The 15272-nt window shown below is 48.1% G+C and overlaps 1 protein-coding gene across 1 annotated transcript in view; it reads left to right on the forward strand.

Annotated features, from left to right (window-relative positions):
• LOC143929767 (membrane-spanning 4-domains subfamily A member 8-like) overlaps positions 1 to 15272 on the forward strand; it is a 142346-nt gene that overhangs the window by 111397 nt on the left and 15677 nt on the right. Inside the window, exon 5 of the mRNA XM_077453743.1 lies at positions 4265 to 4387. Within this exon, the coding sequence (XP_077309869.1) occupies positions 4265 to 4387 (123 nt within the window). The remainder of the gene's footprint in view (positions 1 to 4264; positions 4388 to 15272) is intronic.

A 15272-nucleotide genomic window follows, 5' to 3' on the forward strand; every position in this document is an offset into this window, starting at 1 on the left:
CACCAGCGTCTGATTTACATGGTGCAGGAATACCTAGGGTCAGGACACCTTTCCCACCAAAAATCCTCTGGCTTACTGGGTCTTGAGGATGGATCACTGGCCAGAGCTTGCACAGTATGCAATTGAGCTACTGGCCTGTCCTGCATCCAGCATTCTTTCGGAACGCACATTCAGTGCTGCTGGAGGCTTTGTAACCGATCACAGGATGCGCCTGTCCACCGACTTGGTTGATCGACTGACCTTCATAAAGATGAATCAGTCTTGGATCACCACCAGCTACCAAGCACCAGAAGCTGATGTCACCGAATAATTTTTTTTGAAATGTCACATCCCTTCAAGACTGCCTATGCTGATGCTGAGTGACTGTCCTGTTATGTTGACTGACTATCCTCTTCCTCCTCAATGACCCTGCTGATAGCTTTGAAGAACATTTTTGGTTCTGGGTGGCTAAGGCCCAATTTTTCAGCCCCTATTTAACAGGGGCTTGTAATTACAATTTTTGATGCAATGCTTTGCAGCAGGGCTCATTCATGCACTCCAAATAGAGTATATGGGAGAGGTTACAGTGTCATGGCACCAGCACCAGTGCCTAAGGCCCAATTTTTCAGTCCCTGTTTAACAGGTGCATGTAATTACAATTCTTGATATAATATTTCACAGCAGGGCCTGTTCCTGCGCCCACTGAGAGTAACTGTGAGGACTTATAGTGTTGTGGCACCAGCACCAGCACCACCACCACTACCACAACCACCAAAGGCCCAATTTTCCTACCACTGTTCAACAATGCCATGTAATTACAATTCTTGATATAATCGTTCACAGCAGGGTGCTCCAGCACCCACCAAGAGTCATTTTGATGGCTTACAGTGTTGTGGCAACACCAACACCTTAGGCCCACATTTCTGCAGAGCATATAGGGCAGGCCCCTACTTTCAAACATCCAACTTACAAATGTCTCCTACTTGCAAATGGAAGGGGACAACAGGAAGTGAGATGAAAAAAAGATGGATGGCCAAAAAAATTATACAGGGGTGATAACCCCTCCCTATGTTTTCCAAAAAGCTGAAAAATAGTTATTTTTTACTGGAGCTACACTTAAAATATGTACCAGTTCAAAATGACAGATTCTACTTAACACAACAAACCTACAGAGTCCCTGTCTTGTTTGCACCACCTGTATACTTCTGTTCTGCGTATATAGGGCCGGGGGCCCCACGCCTTTCCTTTTTTTAATTTGGGTACGGGGGTTCCCCTTAATATCCGTACAAGACCCAAAGGGGCTGGTAATGGGCAGGGAGGCTACCCATGCCATTTTTCTCAATGATTTTCATCCGTATTGCCGGAACCAGACATTACATTAAAACCGCAAGCAGTTTTAAATTTCTTTTTTTCAGTTAGAAATATTTCATTTTGTGCAGGGACTGTTCTAAACACGGGTAATACGTTCCACTTCACAGGCATACTACAGACAACCCCAAGGCACGATATTTAAAGGAATATTTCACTTTTTCCACTTTAATTGTCATTAAAATCAGTGCTCCCGAAAAAACGGCCGTTTAAAAAAAAATTGGCATTGATCCATGTCCCTTGGGGCAGAACCTGGGTCCCCAAACCCTTTTTAGGACAATATCTTGCATATTAGCCATTAAAATTAGCACTTTTTTTTTCGAACGTTCGAGTCCCATAGTCTTTAATGGGGTTCTAAAGGTCGTACGAATTTTTAGTCCGTTCAAAAGTTTTGGTGCAAACCGAACCGGGGGGTGTTCGGCTCATCCCTAGTGGTGAGAGGTGTTAATCAATCTGTGTATGTGAGAAAAGATGAACCCATATAAAAGGACCCCTAAACTTACATTTAGAGCCCAACTCCCAGAAACTTCTAAATTATCCCTTGGGACTGTCCGATTAGTGTAGGGAAGAGTGTAGCACTTACCCCCGAAGGAGCTGCTGGTTTTGATTGGGCCTGCACTCTACCTAGAAATCCCACTGACTTGACTCAATCCCCTTGGCACAACTGTGGTGCAATGCAATACAGTACAATATACAACAATGCAAAGTATCTGTATTGTACCCTCAGGATCCACTGGCTCCACCTGGTGAGGAAAAACAGTACACCACACAACTGGATACTTAGCCAGAAATATTGTTTACTGTAAAATATTTTAATAGGTAGTTACAGTAATTGTGCTGTCATCCCAACATAGGACGACAGCACAATATATTTCAATACAGAGTATAACAAATATATGTGAATGTATTCATGAGAACCTGGGAGCTCCCCTGCTTTAAATCTATACGTGAGGCCTCACTCTCATACTTTAATCCAGGGGATGTTCTTTTCTTCTCTAGCTCAAGTCACTACTTTGTATTTGTAATCCAAAGTAATGTGGAAGATTAAGCTGAAATGCACCTGGTGTAATTCCAGTAACTTATTTACATGCACTGAGGTGCCAAAGTAAATAGGCCTCAAACCTGCTCTCTGTCAGGAGCTCTGCTACGCCTCCGTGGAACTGCAGATCAGCGAGGCCTGTACGTGAGTCTAACTATATGCACAAGTTAACAAATGGTGGGCCGTAGCCCGCTCACCAACTGGATCAGAGTTCCATGTGATCACTTCGGTGACAGTAGCTTGTCTTTTTGTCAGCTAGGCCAGACGCTCTGTATTGCTCTGCTGAATCAATCCGGTTCTCAGATTCTCCGCTGAGTGCCGTTGGACCTACTTAATCTGGATACCATCTTTCAGGCTCTGTCAGGTCACCTCACGAGCACGAGCAGTCTGTCGCTCCGCAATAGCTGTTGGCCGCTGCCTCTCAGGACACCCCTCCACAGATCCGCACAGGCAGGTAATGTGGTCCCAAGAGACCTAAAATGGCAGCTGCTGTCCCTTATATCCCTTACCCAGCATGCACTGTGTAAGAGAGTGTTCATGGGTAGGTCACACACGGACTCCTGGGTAACAAGGTCAGTCTTCAGAATCCAAACAGTCACTTCCTGTACAAGTCTTTAGGTTGTTATGAGGTAAATGATAAACAGATGCGTTACCCATATTCGGCCACTAGATGGATCTAGTACGAAACCACAGTAATGTCCATATAACTCATATTAAAGCATGCATAATCACATCAGTAAGCAAGGATGTCAGCGCTACAAGAGTTTTGCACTTTAACGTACCAGGAACTGGAGTTGGACTTTGAAGGTAAACCTAAGGTAAAAAACTTTTTAATAACTTTTTGGATTTGAACAGTGGAAGCTGTGTCCCCAGAAATGCAAGTAGAATGCTGTGTACACATGACCAAACTTTCCGGCAGAAAAGGTCAGACGGAATCATTACGTGTGTGGGCTTCATCTGACTTTTTTCTTAAAAAAATTAAGACGGACCTAGAAATAGAACATGTTTCAGATCTGTCCGACAGAATCTATTTCTATCGGGAAAACCGTTCGTCTGTATGCTGGTCCGACGGACCAAATACGAAGCTAGGGCAGCTATTGGCTACTGACTATTGAACTTCCTTTTCTAGTCCCCTCATACATCATCATGTTCAAAACTAATGGACTTTGGTCATGTCTGGTTAAGTCCATTGTAACTCCATCGAAAGTCCATTGGAACTCCGTCAGACAGACCGTCAGACCTTTTCTGCCTGAAAGTCCGGTCGTGTGTAAGCGACAGAAGGCAAAGTACTAGTCACTGATATTGTCTGAGCTCTGTCTGTGGCTGATCTTCCCCATTACTGACTTACAATACCGTATAGGGGTACTACATGTTAGAGCTGCCGATCCCCCCATCCATTATGCTGTAATATAAGGCAAATACAACATAGTTACATAGTTAGTAAGGTTGAATAAAGATACCAGTTCAACCACAGTGAGTGTCTACAATTGACTCTATCCCTGTACATTGCACACTCACATCGGTCCCTACCCTCAAGGAGCTCACAATCCAAGGTCCCCATTCATATACTAGGGTCAATTTTGGACAGAAGCCAATTAACCTACCTTTGTTGGGTGGGAGGAAACCAGAGTACCCGGAGGAAACCCACGCAGGCGCAGGGAGAACATGCAAACTCCAGGCAGGTAGGGTCGTGGTTGGAATTTGAACCAGCGACCCTTTTTACTGCTAGACGAGAGTGCTAACCAATACACCACTGTGCCACCACCATACAAATCTATTTTAACATGGGAACGTCACATTGAAAGAAACTTATCTGAAGGCTGAATTTATAATGCAAAATATTTTAACGTATTAATTGTTGTTTTTATTTATTGACAGAAATATAGTATTGTGATTGTGTCGCTTCTGCTGGCGGCAAATGGCCTTTTGTTGTTCGTGACATTTTCCACTTCCATTTTTGGATGCATTTCCATGTCAAAGTTAAACTCCACCTTTCCCCAGGTAAGAGACATAGGACTGCATTCACAAAGCATATATACCACTTTAAGATGCATGATAAAATACCTCTTTGCTTTTATTAAAAAAAATAGCAATTAAAAAAAAGAAAAAAAAAAGAAACGCTACTAAAATACTGCATGAGTTATTTTGTGAAGTGATTATTGGGCATTTTAGTAATGAAAACTAGGTATTTTACCATCAGCAGCTGGTGGCAGCAAGTGAATAGCTGGTTGTTATGGAGCCGGCGGCCGCTGCCTCCATAACATTCATGACTCATCTGCTATCAGCTGGATTCCCCCAAAAAAGGACCCCCCCCACATAAGACCCTTTTGGGGTTGGTATGTATTTTGAGGGAACCCCATCCCATTTTTTTTTTTAAATGGCATGGGGTCCTATGGGGTCAACATTGGGGGATGGGGGCACCCCTTTTGAATGAGTGTATAGTACCCCTACTCATTCACCAAAAATATGTGCAAGGTAAATAAAAACCCAGAGACCGGGGACATTCACCCTCTTTATTTGCCAGAAAGTGATGGGAAAGTTGAGAATTTTGAAATGTCACAAAAAACAGTATAGAAGTGAATGCTTCCCACAGAGAGACTTTTTTGGAGCAAAGGAAAACCTATTTTAGGCAGTTGTCAACCAGAGGGGCATTTCCTTCCACTTTCTGTAGCATTCTGAGAGAGAAAGTGAAATAAAAAAACAAAAAAACACACAAACAATAAAAATTTGACAGAAGTTTTGTCTATTTCCTTCTGTATTAAAAACTACAAAAATAAGTTTGGTTTTAGATTCAGCGTACTTTAACCCTTTCTCTGCCAGGCCCTGTGCTCCATTTTGTACACTCAGGTGGCCAGACCATTTTTGCAATTTTTCCTTTTGTGTTTTATTTTTCACTTATAGCTTTCAAAATTTGTGAAAGACCCCCCGAAACCATATATTTTCAGAAAGCACATGATCATTAGAATAAAAAGAAGGTGCTACTGATTTTTTAGACCCTGCGGTATTTGCGCAAATGTTTATCAAACGAATATATTGGCAAAAAATACACTAAAACCATTAGCAGATAAAAACACAGCTAATTTTACAAAATTTCTGCTAAATCCCTACTAAATATAAAAACTTAATCTGTATGGAGTTAATAAATAACAAATATTTATACATTTTAAATGGCACCTATTTGCAAAATGGTGAAAATCAAACATAATCTAATCTGGAGGTTTTAATTTTTCACTTACAACTTTCAGAATTTAAAAAGACCAGACATTTTCTAAAAGCATATGGCCAGTAGAATAAAAAAAAAGTGCTACTGAGTTTTTGGGCCCCGCAATAATTGCTCAAATATTCATCATATCGCTATTTTCACAAAAAATACACTAAAATAAATAATATTTCACATAAACACAACATAACTTACAAAATTCCTGCTAAATTAGTACTAAAGCATCGTTCACATGTGGCATACTAAATTGTACGCCCATGGGGGCCATGTTTTTTTTTTTAACAGAGACGTTTATTAGGCAATTCAGCATTACAGTACATCCAGCATGTAATAATACAGTAGCATACAGATATAGGCATCAATAGTTCAATTTCCTAGCGGGAGTTACTCACCAAAGATAGATAGGGTCTTGACACACCTGGGATGCCAGATGGGAGGTATTTCTAACCATTATCACTGTAACATCTCGTGTACCTTGGAGTCACATAAGAACGGATAGCGTGGGGGGCGTGGCTTGGATGGCCTCCGGAGCGGACGTGTTCTCCTAAAGCTCCCGCAAGGCCTGCCTGCACATCGCGGACTGCACAGCTCCTACCTCTCACTATGGGCAAACCCCGCAAGGACAAGTTGGCGGGATCCCGGGGACACTCCGCCAGGGTCTCCTCCGCTCCGCCGCCGCTTATCACGGAGTATTTTAACTCCGACCCGCCGGCAGGCTCCCATGCGGCCAACATGGCGCCGCCGTCACCATCGCCACCACGGGACCGCCCGGCGGACGTCTCCTCGCCTCCACCGCGGGATGCATCGGGCCACAGGTACACCCCACAGGGGGATTTTACTGCAGGACAGGCCTCCCTCTCCCCCCCCGGCCCCCCGGATGGATTCTCTGCCTCTGTTGCTGGATGTGGGGTGGGGGGTTTGTCACAGCCGTTCCCCCCCCCCTGATGGACTCCCTGTCACCCCACCAGATGTCTGGGGGTAAGCCGTCCTCCCCCTCTCCCTCCTGGGACTCATCCATCCCTGATTGGGATCCCTCTTCTCTGCCACAAAGGCCTCTGGCTGAGAGGGACAGGCCTCCCCCCCCTCCTTCCCCCTCCAGGAGAGCTTATTCACAGGCCCTGGTCCATCCCTCGGCTCCACAGTCCATGGAGCCTCTGGGGACCTCTCTCCTACCTACTGGAGCTCAGGGTACCTCCAAGGGAGCCATGCATCCAGCTGGCACCCCCTCCCGTGCGCCCCAGGCTGGTCACCCCCTCCCAACCATCCCCCCGGCTCCCATCCGGGATTCCAACCCTCAGGCTGTACTGGACTCTGATCCTGAACCCGAGGCGTGCTCATCTTGGCGAGATTATGTTCGTTGCATGCCGACGAAACAGGACTTCCGTATGCTTATCCAAGAAGTCCGCGAGACCTGCAGATCCGAGATTAGTATCCTCCGTACTGACCTCCACCACCTGTCCGCTAAAGTCACATCTTTGGAAGAGGAGGTGGATGATACCAAGACCGAAATCTCGCAGATACACGAGCGCCTGACCGCACAGGCCGCCACCCTCAGGGACTTCCAACGCCACCTTGAAGACCTTGATAACCGGGGCATGCGAAACAACATTAGGATCCGAGGCCTCCCGGAGGCCACCCAGGATGAGGACCTCCCAGTGACCCTGCAAGCTATCTTTAACAATATTCTGGGCCGCCCGGAACATTTTAAAGTTAAACTGGATCGTGCCCATCGGGCCCTTCGCCCTCGCGGCCCCGGGACCAGACCAAGGGATGTGATCTGCAGGGTCCACAACTACACCCTCAAGGAGGATATTATGAGGAAAGCCCGCAACATGCGCACCATTGACTTTGATGGAGCCCCTCTCCAACTTTTCCCGGACTTGTCCTGGCTAACCCTTCAGCAGCGACGATCCCTGCAACCGCTCCTTACCTCCCTGAGAGAACGTGATTTCCGGTACCACTGGGGCTTCCCCTTTAGCCTTACTGCAAAGCGGGACGGCCGATCTACTACATTGCGATACCCTGAAGACCTCCAGTCCTTCTGCAAGGCCCTGGATATCCCAGTTCCCCCTACTCCAGGCTGGGATCCTCTGCCGGCCCCCCCTCCTCGTCCGGAACCCTGGATCCAGGTCCCGGGGAGAAGACGCCCGAGGGGCCCCCCCCCAGCGGGCACTCTCCCTCCATTGAACACCCAGAGATGACTTCCTGCCCATCCGGGAGCCCCTTCTCTATGAGTCAGCTTGTTTATTTCGGGCCCAGTACATGCACTTTGTTTCATGGCCCCTTTGCCAGTGTTTGCTGCCCTCCTTCCGCCCTACAGCTTGGACTTTGCTGCTGAGACTTTCCTGGGGAGACGACCCGCTATGGACTATATCTAGCATGGGACTGGTGGGCTGACTGTTTTCTCCCCCCCCCCCCCGCCTACCCTTCCCCCTCCCTCTTCTCTTCCCCTTTCTCCCACCCTACCTCTCCCCTCCCCTTCTTTTTTTTTTCTCTCTTTCTCCCTCCCGCACTCCTCCTCCCTTTGTCGCCCACCCTTCCCCCTCCCCCCCCCCTGGGTTCATGGTCTCGCCGGCTGGTTTCCTCTTATGTTGGATTTTACTATTGTTGTTTTTCTTCCTACAGGTTCCTCAGTTTTTGTTTTTCTACTCTAGCTCTTTCCGAGCCCTACCCTGGCTCTGGATGCAGACTCCCCATGTGATATGTGCGGGTTTCTACCCCTTTCTTTGTGTTGTTTTTATAGATAGGCTTGTGATGCAGGCAGGCCTTGGAGCGGATCGCCTCCGCCCTGAGTCTACCTTCCTCCCCCCCGGGGGCTCTCCGGACGGTTCCCCGCTCTGGTCTCTTTCGTGGGGACTTTTTCGCCCCTCCTGTTGGGGGGGGCCCTCCGGAGATCCCCAACCCGCCGCCTTTTTTAGGCGGGTTACATTGCATTGGTATTATTGTTATTGTGATGTTGTTAATGTTTTTTTTTTGTGCCTCCTCTCTTTCTCTTCTCTCTCCTCTCCTCTTCTTACTCTTTTCGTCCCCCCCCAAACGGACGCCTCCTGCCTCTGGAGCTCAGGTTCCAATTCCGAGACCGCATCTCTTCGACCTCTGCTTGTGCCGAGGGTGCATTCATCGGCCCCTGGGAGTGCTTGGACCTCCCTGAGTCCGTCAGGTAAGCTACCTCCTTCCCCCGTAACACACCCGCCATGATTGACATACTATCACTTAATGTGAAGGGCCTAAACTCCAATGTTAAACGGAGCCTGGCGCTGCGAGAGTTTAAGCGCTCTGCAGCTGACATTATCTTTCTTCAAGAGACGCATCTGGCCAAGACGGGCACAATGGCTTTTGCCCTCAAGTCTTACCCGCAAATATACCTGTCTTCTAATCCTCGCAAGCGGGCGGGGGTGGCCATTCTCTTTAAACAGGGCACCCCCTTCCGGTTGCAATCCCTAATTTCGGACCCGCTCGGGCACTACCTTATCCTTAGAGGCGTTTGGAACGGCGCGGATGTCACGCTTTGTAACGTCTACGCTCCGAATGTTAACCAGATCCCTTTTTTGACTAAGGTGTACAAACGGCTGTTTGCAGCACCCCACCAGTATCTGATTATTGGAGGGGACTTCAACATGGCTTACTCCCCCGGTCTAGACAGGCACTCCCTGGGAGGCGGGAATGCACCCCGGAATGTTGCTAGAAACTCTACCCTTTTTCGCCAACTGACCAGGAAACACGCCCTCTTTGACGCCTGGCGCACCAGGTACCCATCAGCGAAACAATTCACCTTCTATTCCCACCCCCATAAGTCCCACTCGCGACTGGACTATTTCTTTGTTAATGCCCCAACCTTGAGGGCCTGTACGGACTCACACATCCAAGCCATTTCATGGTCGGACCATGCTCCCGTCAAACTCTCCCTTGCACTCTCCCCGGGCACTTTTCGTACATGTAACTGGCGCTTGAATGACTTCTTGCTTAAATACGGCCCGACCAGAGTGGAACTGGAGCGAACATTGGAATTATATTTTGCTGAGAATAGCTCCTCTGGGGTTTCCACTTCTTCTCTCTGGGAGGCCCACAAGGCAGTCCTTCGGGGCCAGTGCATATCCCTCTCCTCCGCCTTGAAGAGAAACGCCAATGCCGCCCGTAGAGCGCTCCTGGATAGACTCTCGAGTCTGGAAGCGAGGCTGCTCACCTCCCCATCACTGGCCACTCTTAGGGAGCTTATCAGCGTTCGGGCTGGGCTGAAGGACATAGACATCGGTAAGGTGGAGAAGGCCCTCCTTCGGCTTCGGCAAACGTATTATGACAAGGCCAACAAGCCGCACACACTCTTAGCCCGACAACTTCGCGAGCGGGCGGCGACTTCGCTGCCTGCCCTCCTTAAAGATGCAAAAGGCATCCTCCAGTCCCATCCCGCTAACATCGCCCAAATATTTCATGACTATTACTCCGTTCTCTACAACGACCCGAGTGTCCCACATACTCCTCCCTCATCTGATCTTTCCCGCGATATCGACTCCTACTTGAGAGACTGTGACCTCCCTGTCCTCACCCCTGCGGCTCTTGAGACCCTTAACTCCCCACTCACGGCAGAGGAGATTGGGGACGTGGTGAAATCTCTACCCAATGACAAAGCCCCGGGCCCGGACGGCTTTCCGTACCGGTACTACAAGACTTTTCTCCCACATTTACTGCCCCATATGACGACCTTGTTCAACTCGTTCCTCTCATCCACACCTGTCCCAAGGGACATGCAGGCCTCCTATCTTACGCTCATTCCTAAGGTGGGCAAAGACCACACCCTCCCGTCTAATTACAGACCGATAGCACTCCTCAATACTGACCTAAAGATATTTACGAAAACGCTAGCGGGCAGATTAAATACTCTTCTGCCGTCCCTCATACATAGGGATCAAGTGGGCTTTGTTCCCCTTCGCCAAGCTGGGGATAACACGAGGAGGGTCATCGACCTAGTGGAGGTTGCGAACAAGGCCAAGATGCAGGCTTTACTGCTCAGTTTGGATGCGGAAAAGGCCTTCGATAGGCTGAGCTGGCCTTTCTTGTTTGCAACGCTCCGACGGGTGGGCATAGAGGGCCCCTTCCTCAGAGCCATTCTGCACTTGTACTCATCCCCCTCGGCCAGTGTACGCACCCAATTTGCCACATCATCTGCCTTCCGGATCTCTAACGGGACCCGGCAGGGCTGCCCGCTCTCCCCCCTCCTCTATGCTCTGTGTATTGAACCCCTGGCGGCCCACATCAGACAGAACCCGAACATCCATGGGATTCCGGTACGTATTCACGATTTCAAGATCTCTCTCTTCGCTGATGACGTTCTCCTGACTCTCACGCAGCCCCATATCTCTCTCCCGAACTTACATCTCGAACTGGATAGATATAGTGCTCTTTCGGGGTACAAAATCAATAGCTCTAAAACGGAAGCCCTCCCCCTTAATATCCCCCCCTATACTGTATCGGTACTGTCACAATCATTCGATTATACGTGGAGGACGTCCTCTCTAAAATACCTGGGGGTCCACCTAACGCCTTCCTACGACTCTCTCTATGCAGCCAACTTTCCCCAACTGCTTGTATCCATCAAAACATCCTTAGCCAAGTGGAGATCTCTGAGGCTGTCACTGCTTGGTCGTCTCGCAACACTAAAAATGACCGTTTTACCCAAACTTTTGTACCTCTTTGAGACTTTGCCCATCCCTATCCCTGCCTCACTTTTTAGAAAACTCCAGAGTGACCTTTCAAATTTTTTCTGGAACTATAAGAGACACCGGATCAGCAAATCAGTTCTGTACGCCCCCCGTACCCAGGGCGGCCTAGCATTCCCCAATATAGCCAAATACTACCTGGCTGCCCAGTTGCGTCCTGTGGCCTCCTGGTGTACTCTCCACGCTTTTAATCGCTGGACGCAGATTGAGAAGCTGTGGTTAGCCCCCATTCACCCGAACTCCATGCTTTGGAGCTCGGATATTACACATGGGGGGGGCACACCTCCTGGGCCCCATGGCGCTGCTGCGCACGCTTTGGGGGCGTGCGAAATTGTCGTATCCGCTTACTACTGACTCCTCACCGGTGACCTCATTCCTGTTCACGCCAAATATCCCGGACAGCCTGACCTCGCAGATGTCCCACTTTTGGATGAACAGAGACTTATTCCATTATGGACACCTGATAGACCCCAGAACTAGATTTTTGAAATCCTTCCAAGACTTACAGAACACCTTTAATCTACCCAAACAGGCCTTCTTCAGTTATCTGCAACTTCGGCACTATGCCCATTCCTTTGTGGCCAACCTTTGTTTTTCCCCTTTAACTGAATTTGAAAAAATATGTTTGGAGGGCTCTTCCCCACAGGGTATGATATCTCGCACCTACCAGCTTCTGATTGCGTCCCCCTCACCGGACGGGCCAAGGCATGCCTATATGGGCAAGTGGGAGCAGGCCCTGGGTGAAACTATACCTTTAAACACGTGGCAGCGTATCTGGTCGCAGGCTTCCAGAAGCTCCATTTGCACACTCTACAAGGAGAACCAATACAAGATCCTATTCCATTGGTATCAGACCCCGGACCTGCTCCACTCCATATACCCACTGTCTGACTCCCGTTGCTGGCGCTGCCATAAAGATAGGGGAACGTTATTCCATATCTATTGGACGTGCCCCCTACTTCGCCCATACTGGCTGATGGTGCAGTCCTTGCTCCGATCTATCTTCGGCGCTGAGGTGCCCTTGGATCCCAAAATTTATCTGTTGGGTCTGCCACCCGTCTCCTTCACTAAAAGGTCACAGAAACTATTGTCGCATGTATTAACCGCAGCCCGCTGCCTGGTGGCCCTGAAATGGAAGCAGACGGACCCCCCCTCCTTATCTGAGCTCCACGCCAGGATCAGAGATGTTAAGAGGATGGAATACCTGACGGCCTCCCTGAATGACACCCTTGATAAGCACGACGGAATCTGGGGGCCTTGGGTCCTATTCGAGACTCCCCCAGCCTACTGATGTATGTTTTTTTTTTTTTTTTTTTTTCTCATGGGGCTATTGCTCCCTGAGGTGGCTGTTTTTTTTTTTGGGGACAGCCCTGGGCTCTGGGGGCGGGAGGCTGCCTCAACCCTTTTGCACCCTATTTCTATTCTTTCTCTTCTCTTCCTGACTTAGCTTTTCCCTTCTCGGATGCTCCTATTGCTATATGTTGAAGTGACCTGTCACAGGAGACCCGCTATTGCGGCCCTTTTACTCTATAGTAGTTTATTAGGATCTCAGGGGTCATAAACTTTACGAACCGCCACCTACTCTTACCCCTACTCGGGATGCTGGTTTAACTGACAATCTGATGTTGTGCTTATGACTGTACTATGCATCATCCTGTGCTCTTTATTGGGAATGCTCTGTTCTCCTTTTTATTCTTTTTTCCTTTTTCCTGTTCGCACGATTCTTCGTGTTCTTGTTCACCCTTCCTATTTTCCCTCTTTCTCTTTAAGTTCCCTTCCTTTTTCTTTTTTGGTCACAGAAAGGTTTGTTAAATTGACCGGTAGCAGGCTGCAGGAATCTAACTCTCCCGGTAACTGAGTGTCATTGTACTGTAATGCATGAGTTGATGCAATGTTGTATTCTTTGCCTTTGCTTACTGTGGTCTGTGACCGCTTACTTTTATTGCCTGTGCCTTATTGTTCCTTCTTTGATTTCTTTGTTTCACTTGAAATTTCAATAAAATGTCAGTTTTCAAAAAAAGAACGGATAGCGTGAAGGATGTGGACCATACTTTATCAAACTTCCCTGGACAGTGTTTGCTATCATATGTGAGTTTGCACAAGGGCAGCACCAAGTTTACCATAGTTTGCAATATCTATCCCCTTCTATGTCTTCCATATGGCTTAGTAACAGGATCTGTGGGTCCACCTACACCTTTGCCCATTTATTTCACTCAGTGTGGTGGCCTATGCCGCCCAATAGGGTTGGAGTTTGGGATAGGACCAGACCATGTGCCAGAACGTTCCTACCTCTTGTTTGCACCTTTGACAGTTTGAGTCCCGTTGAGGGTAAATGCAAGCCAGTTTTTGTGGGGTGTAATAGGCCCTGTGTAGGAACTTAAGTTGTGCAAATCTGTCTTTAGCTGCAATCATAGAGGGAATATACATGGAGAGGCACTCTATCCATTCTTCCTCTCCCAGGGATGGAATAACAGCCCTCCACTTATCCCAAGATCTAGTTAGTTTGGTGTCATACACTACTGTTAGGTATAAATACAGGGAGGAGAGAGGCTTCCCCATCCCATTGGAGGTCACGAGACACTCAATAGAGTCTGATTCTAGGTTCAAGGGTTCAGTAAATTGAGCCCCAAAGGCATGTCTTAACAGCCAGTATCTAAACTTAAAAGAGACCGGTAGTGAATAAAGTCTTCATAATTCCTAAGTCATGAGTTTGCCGTCAAGTACTATGTGCTTCACGGTGGTGATCCCCTTTATGGCCCAAAGAGAGGGGGTCTGGGATACTACTTAAATGTGGTAGCATAGGGTTACCCCACAAGGTCATGTGAGGGGAGATATGGGTAGACCACCTATATAATCACCCTATCCTCCTGCCAGACCCTCACTGTGGTCCGCATGAGGGATGTCATAAGGAGATTGGCCTTCAGGCATCTGAATACCGGGTTACTTAAGGCTGCATAGTAGCCCAGTATTTCCGCCTCCAATGTGGTAGCTGGATTCTGCCTGGGCTGGGAGAATCACCAGCGTACCATGACAAGGACGATTGCCCAATAGTATACAGTAGTTGGAAGTTTGGGAGCACCGGTCATTCTCCCGACATAGGGAGATACAATATCTGCTTTGCCACTCTGGGGGGTCTCCCAGCCCACACAAAGGAAATCGGCAATCCCTCCAGTCTCTTAAAAAAGGACTTGGGAATGTGTGATGGGGTATTCCTAAAGAAATGCAGGTATTTGGGTAGGTAGACCATTTTTAACAGGTTGACCCTTCCTACAGGTGTTAGGGGGAGTGAATGCCATACCGCACATTTGGCCACCATGTGTGTCATAAGAGATTGTATATTGTTTTCCACATACATTTCTGTTCTGCTACAAATTTTAATGCCTAGGTAAGTAAATTGCTCTACCCATTTAAGCGGCATGTGCGTCACATTTCGAGGAACTGAGGGTAGCAGCCAAAAGAGAACTGATTTGTCCCAATTAATGCGTATGCCTGAGTAACGGGCAAATTGGTTGAAGAGGGACAACGCTGTTTGTAGGGAGGATGAGGCATCTGCCAGGTATAGCAGGGCATCATTCGCATACAGTGACAGTTTTTCCTCAATCAGGCCTATCTCTATCCCACAAACCTTCCCTTCTGCCCTAAACAGTATAGCCAGGGGTTCTAGTACAAATGCAAACAGTCCTGGGGAGAGGGGTCACTCCTGTCATGTACCCCGGCCCAGCTCGATGCCTCTGAGAGGGTGTGGATTCTAGCTTTTGGGCTGGTGTACAGTAGAGATGGATGAACTTCCGACGGGATGTTTCACGAACGCAAACCGCGAACGCGGCCAACTGTTCGCGAACCGCAAAGTTTGCGGCGGGCCCCATTGACTTCAATGTGAGGCAAACTTTAAAAACCTACAGGTCATATTTTCAGCCACAAAATACTTACTAGCTGTGCACACATAGTCCCA

This window comes from Lithobates pipiens, unplaced genomic scaffold, assembly GCF_037356315.1.
Source record: "Lithobates pipiens isolate NorthernLeopardFrog02 unplaced genomic scaffold, aLitPip1_a1.2 Scaffold_25, whole genome shotgun sequence".
NCBI lineage: Eukaryota > Metazoa > Chordata > Amphibia > Anura > Ranidae > Lithobates > Lithobates pipiens.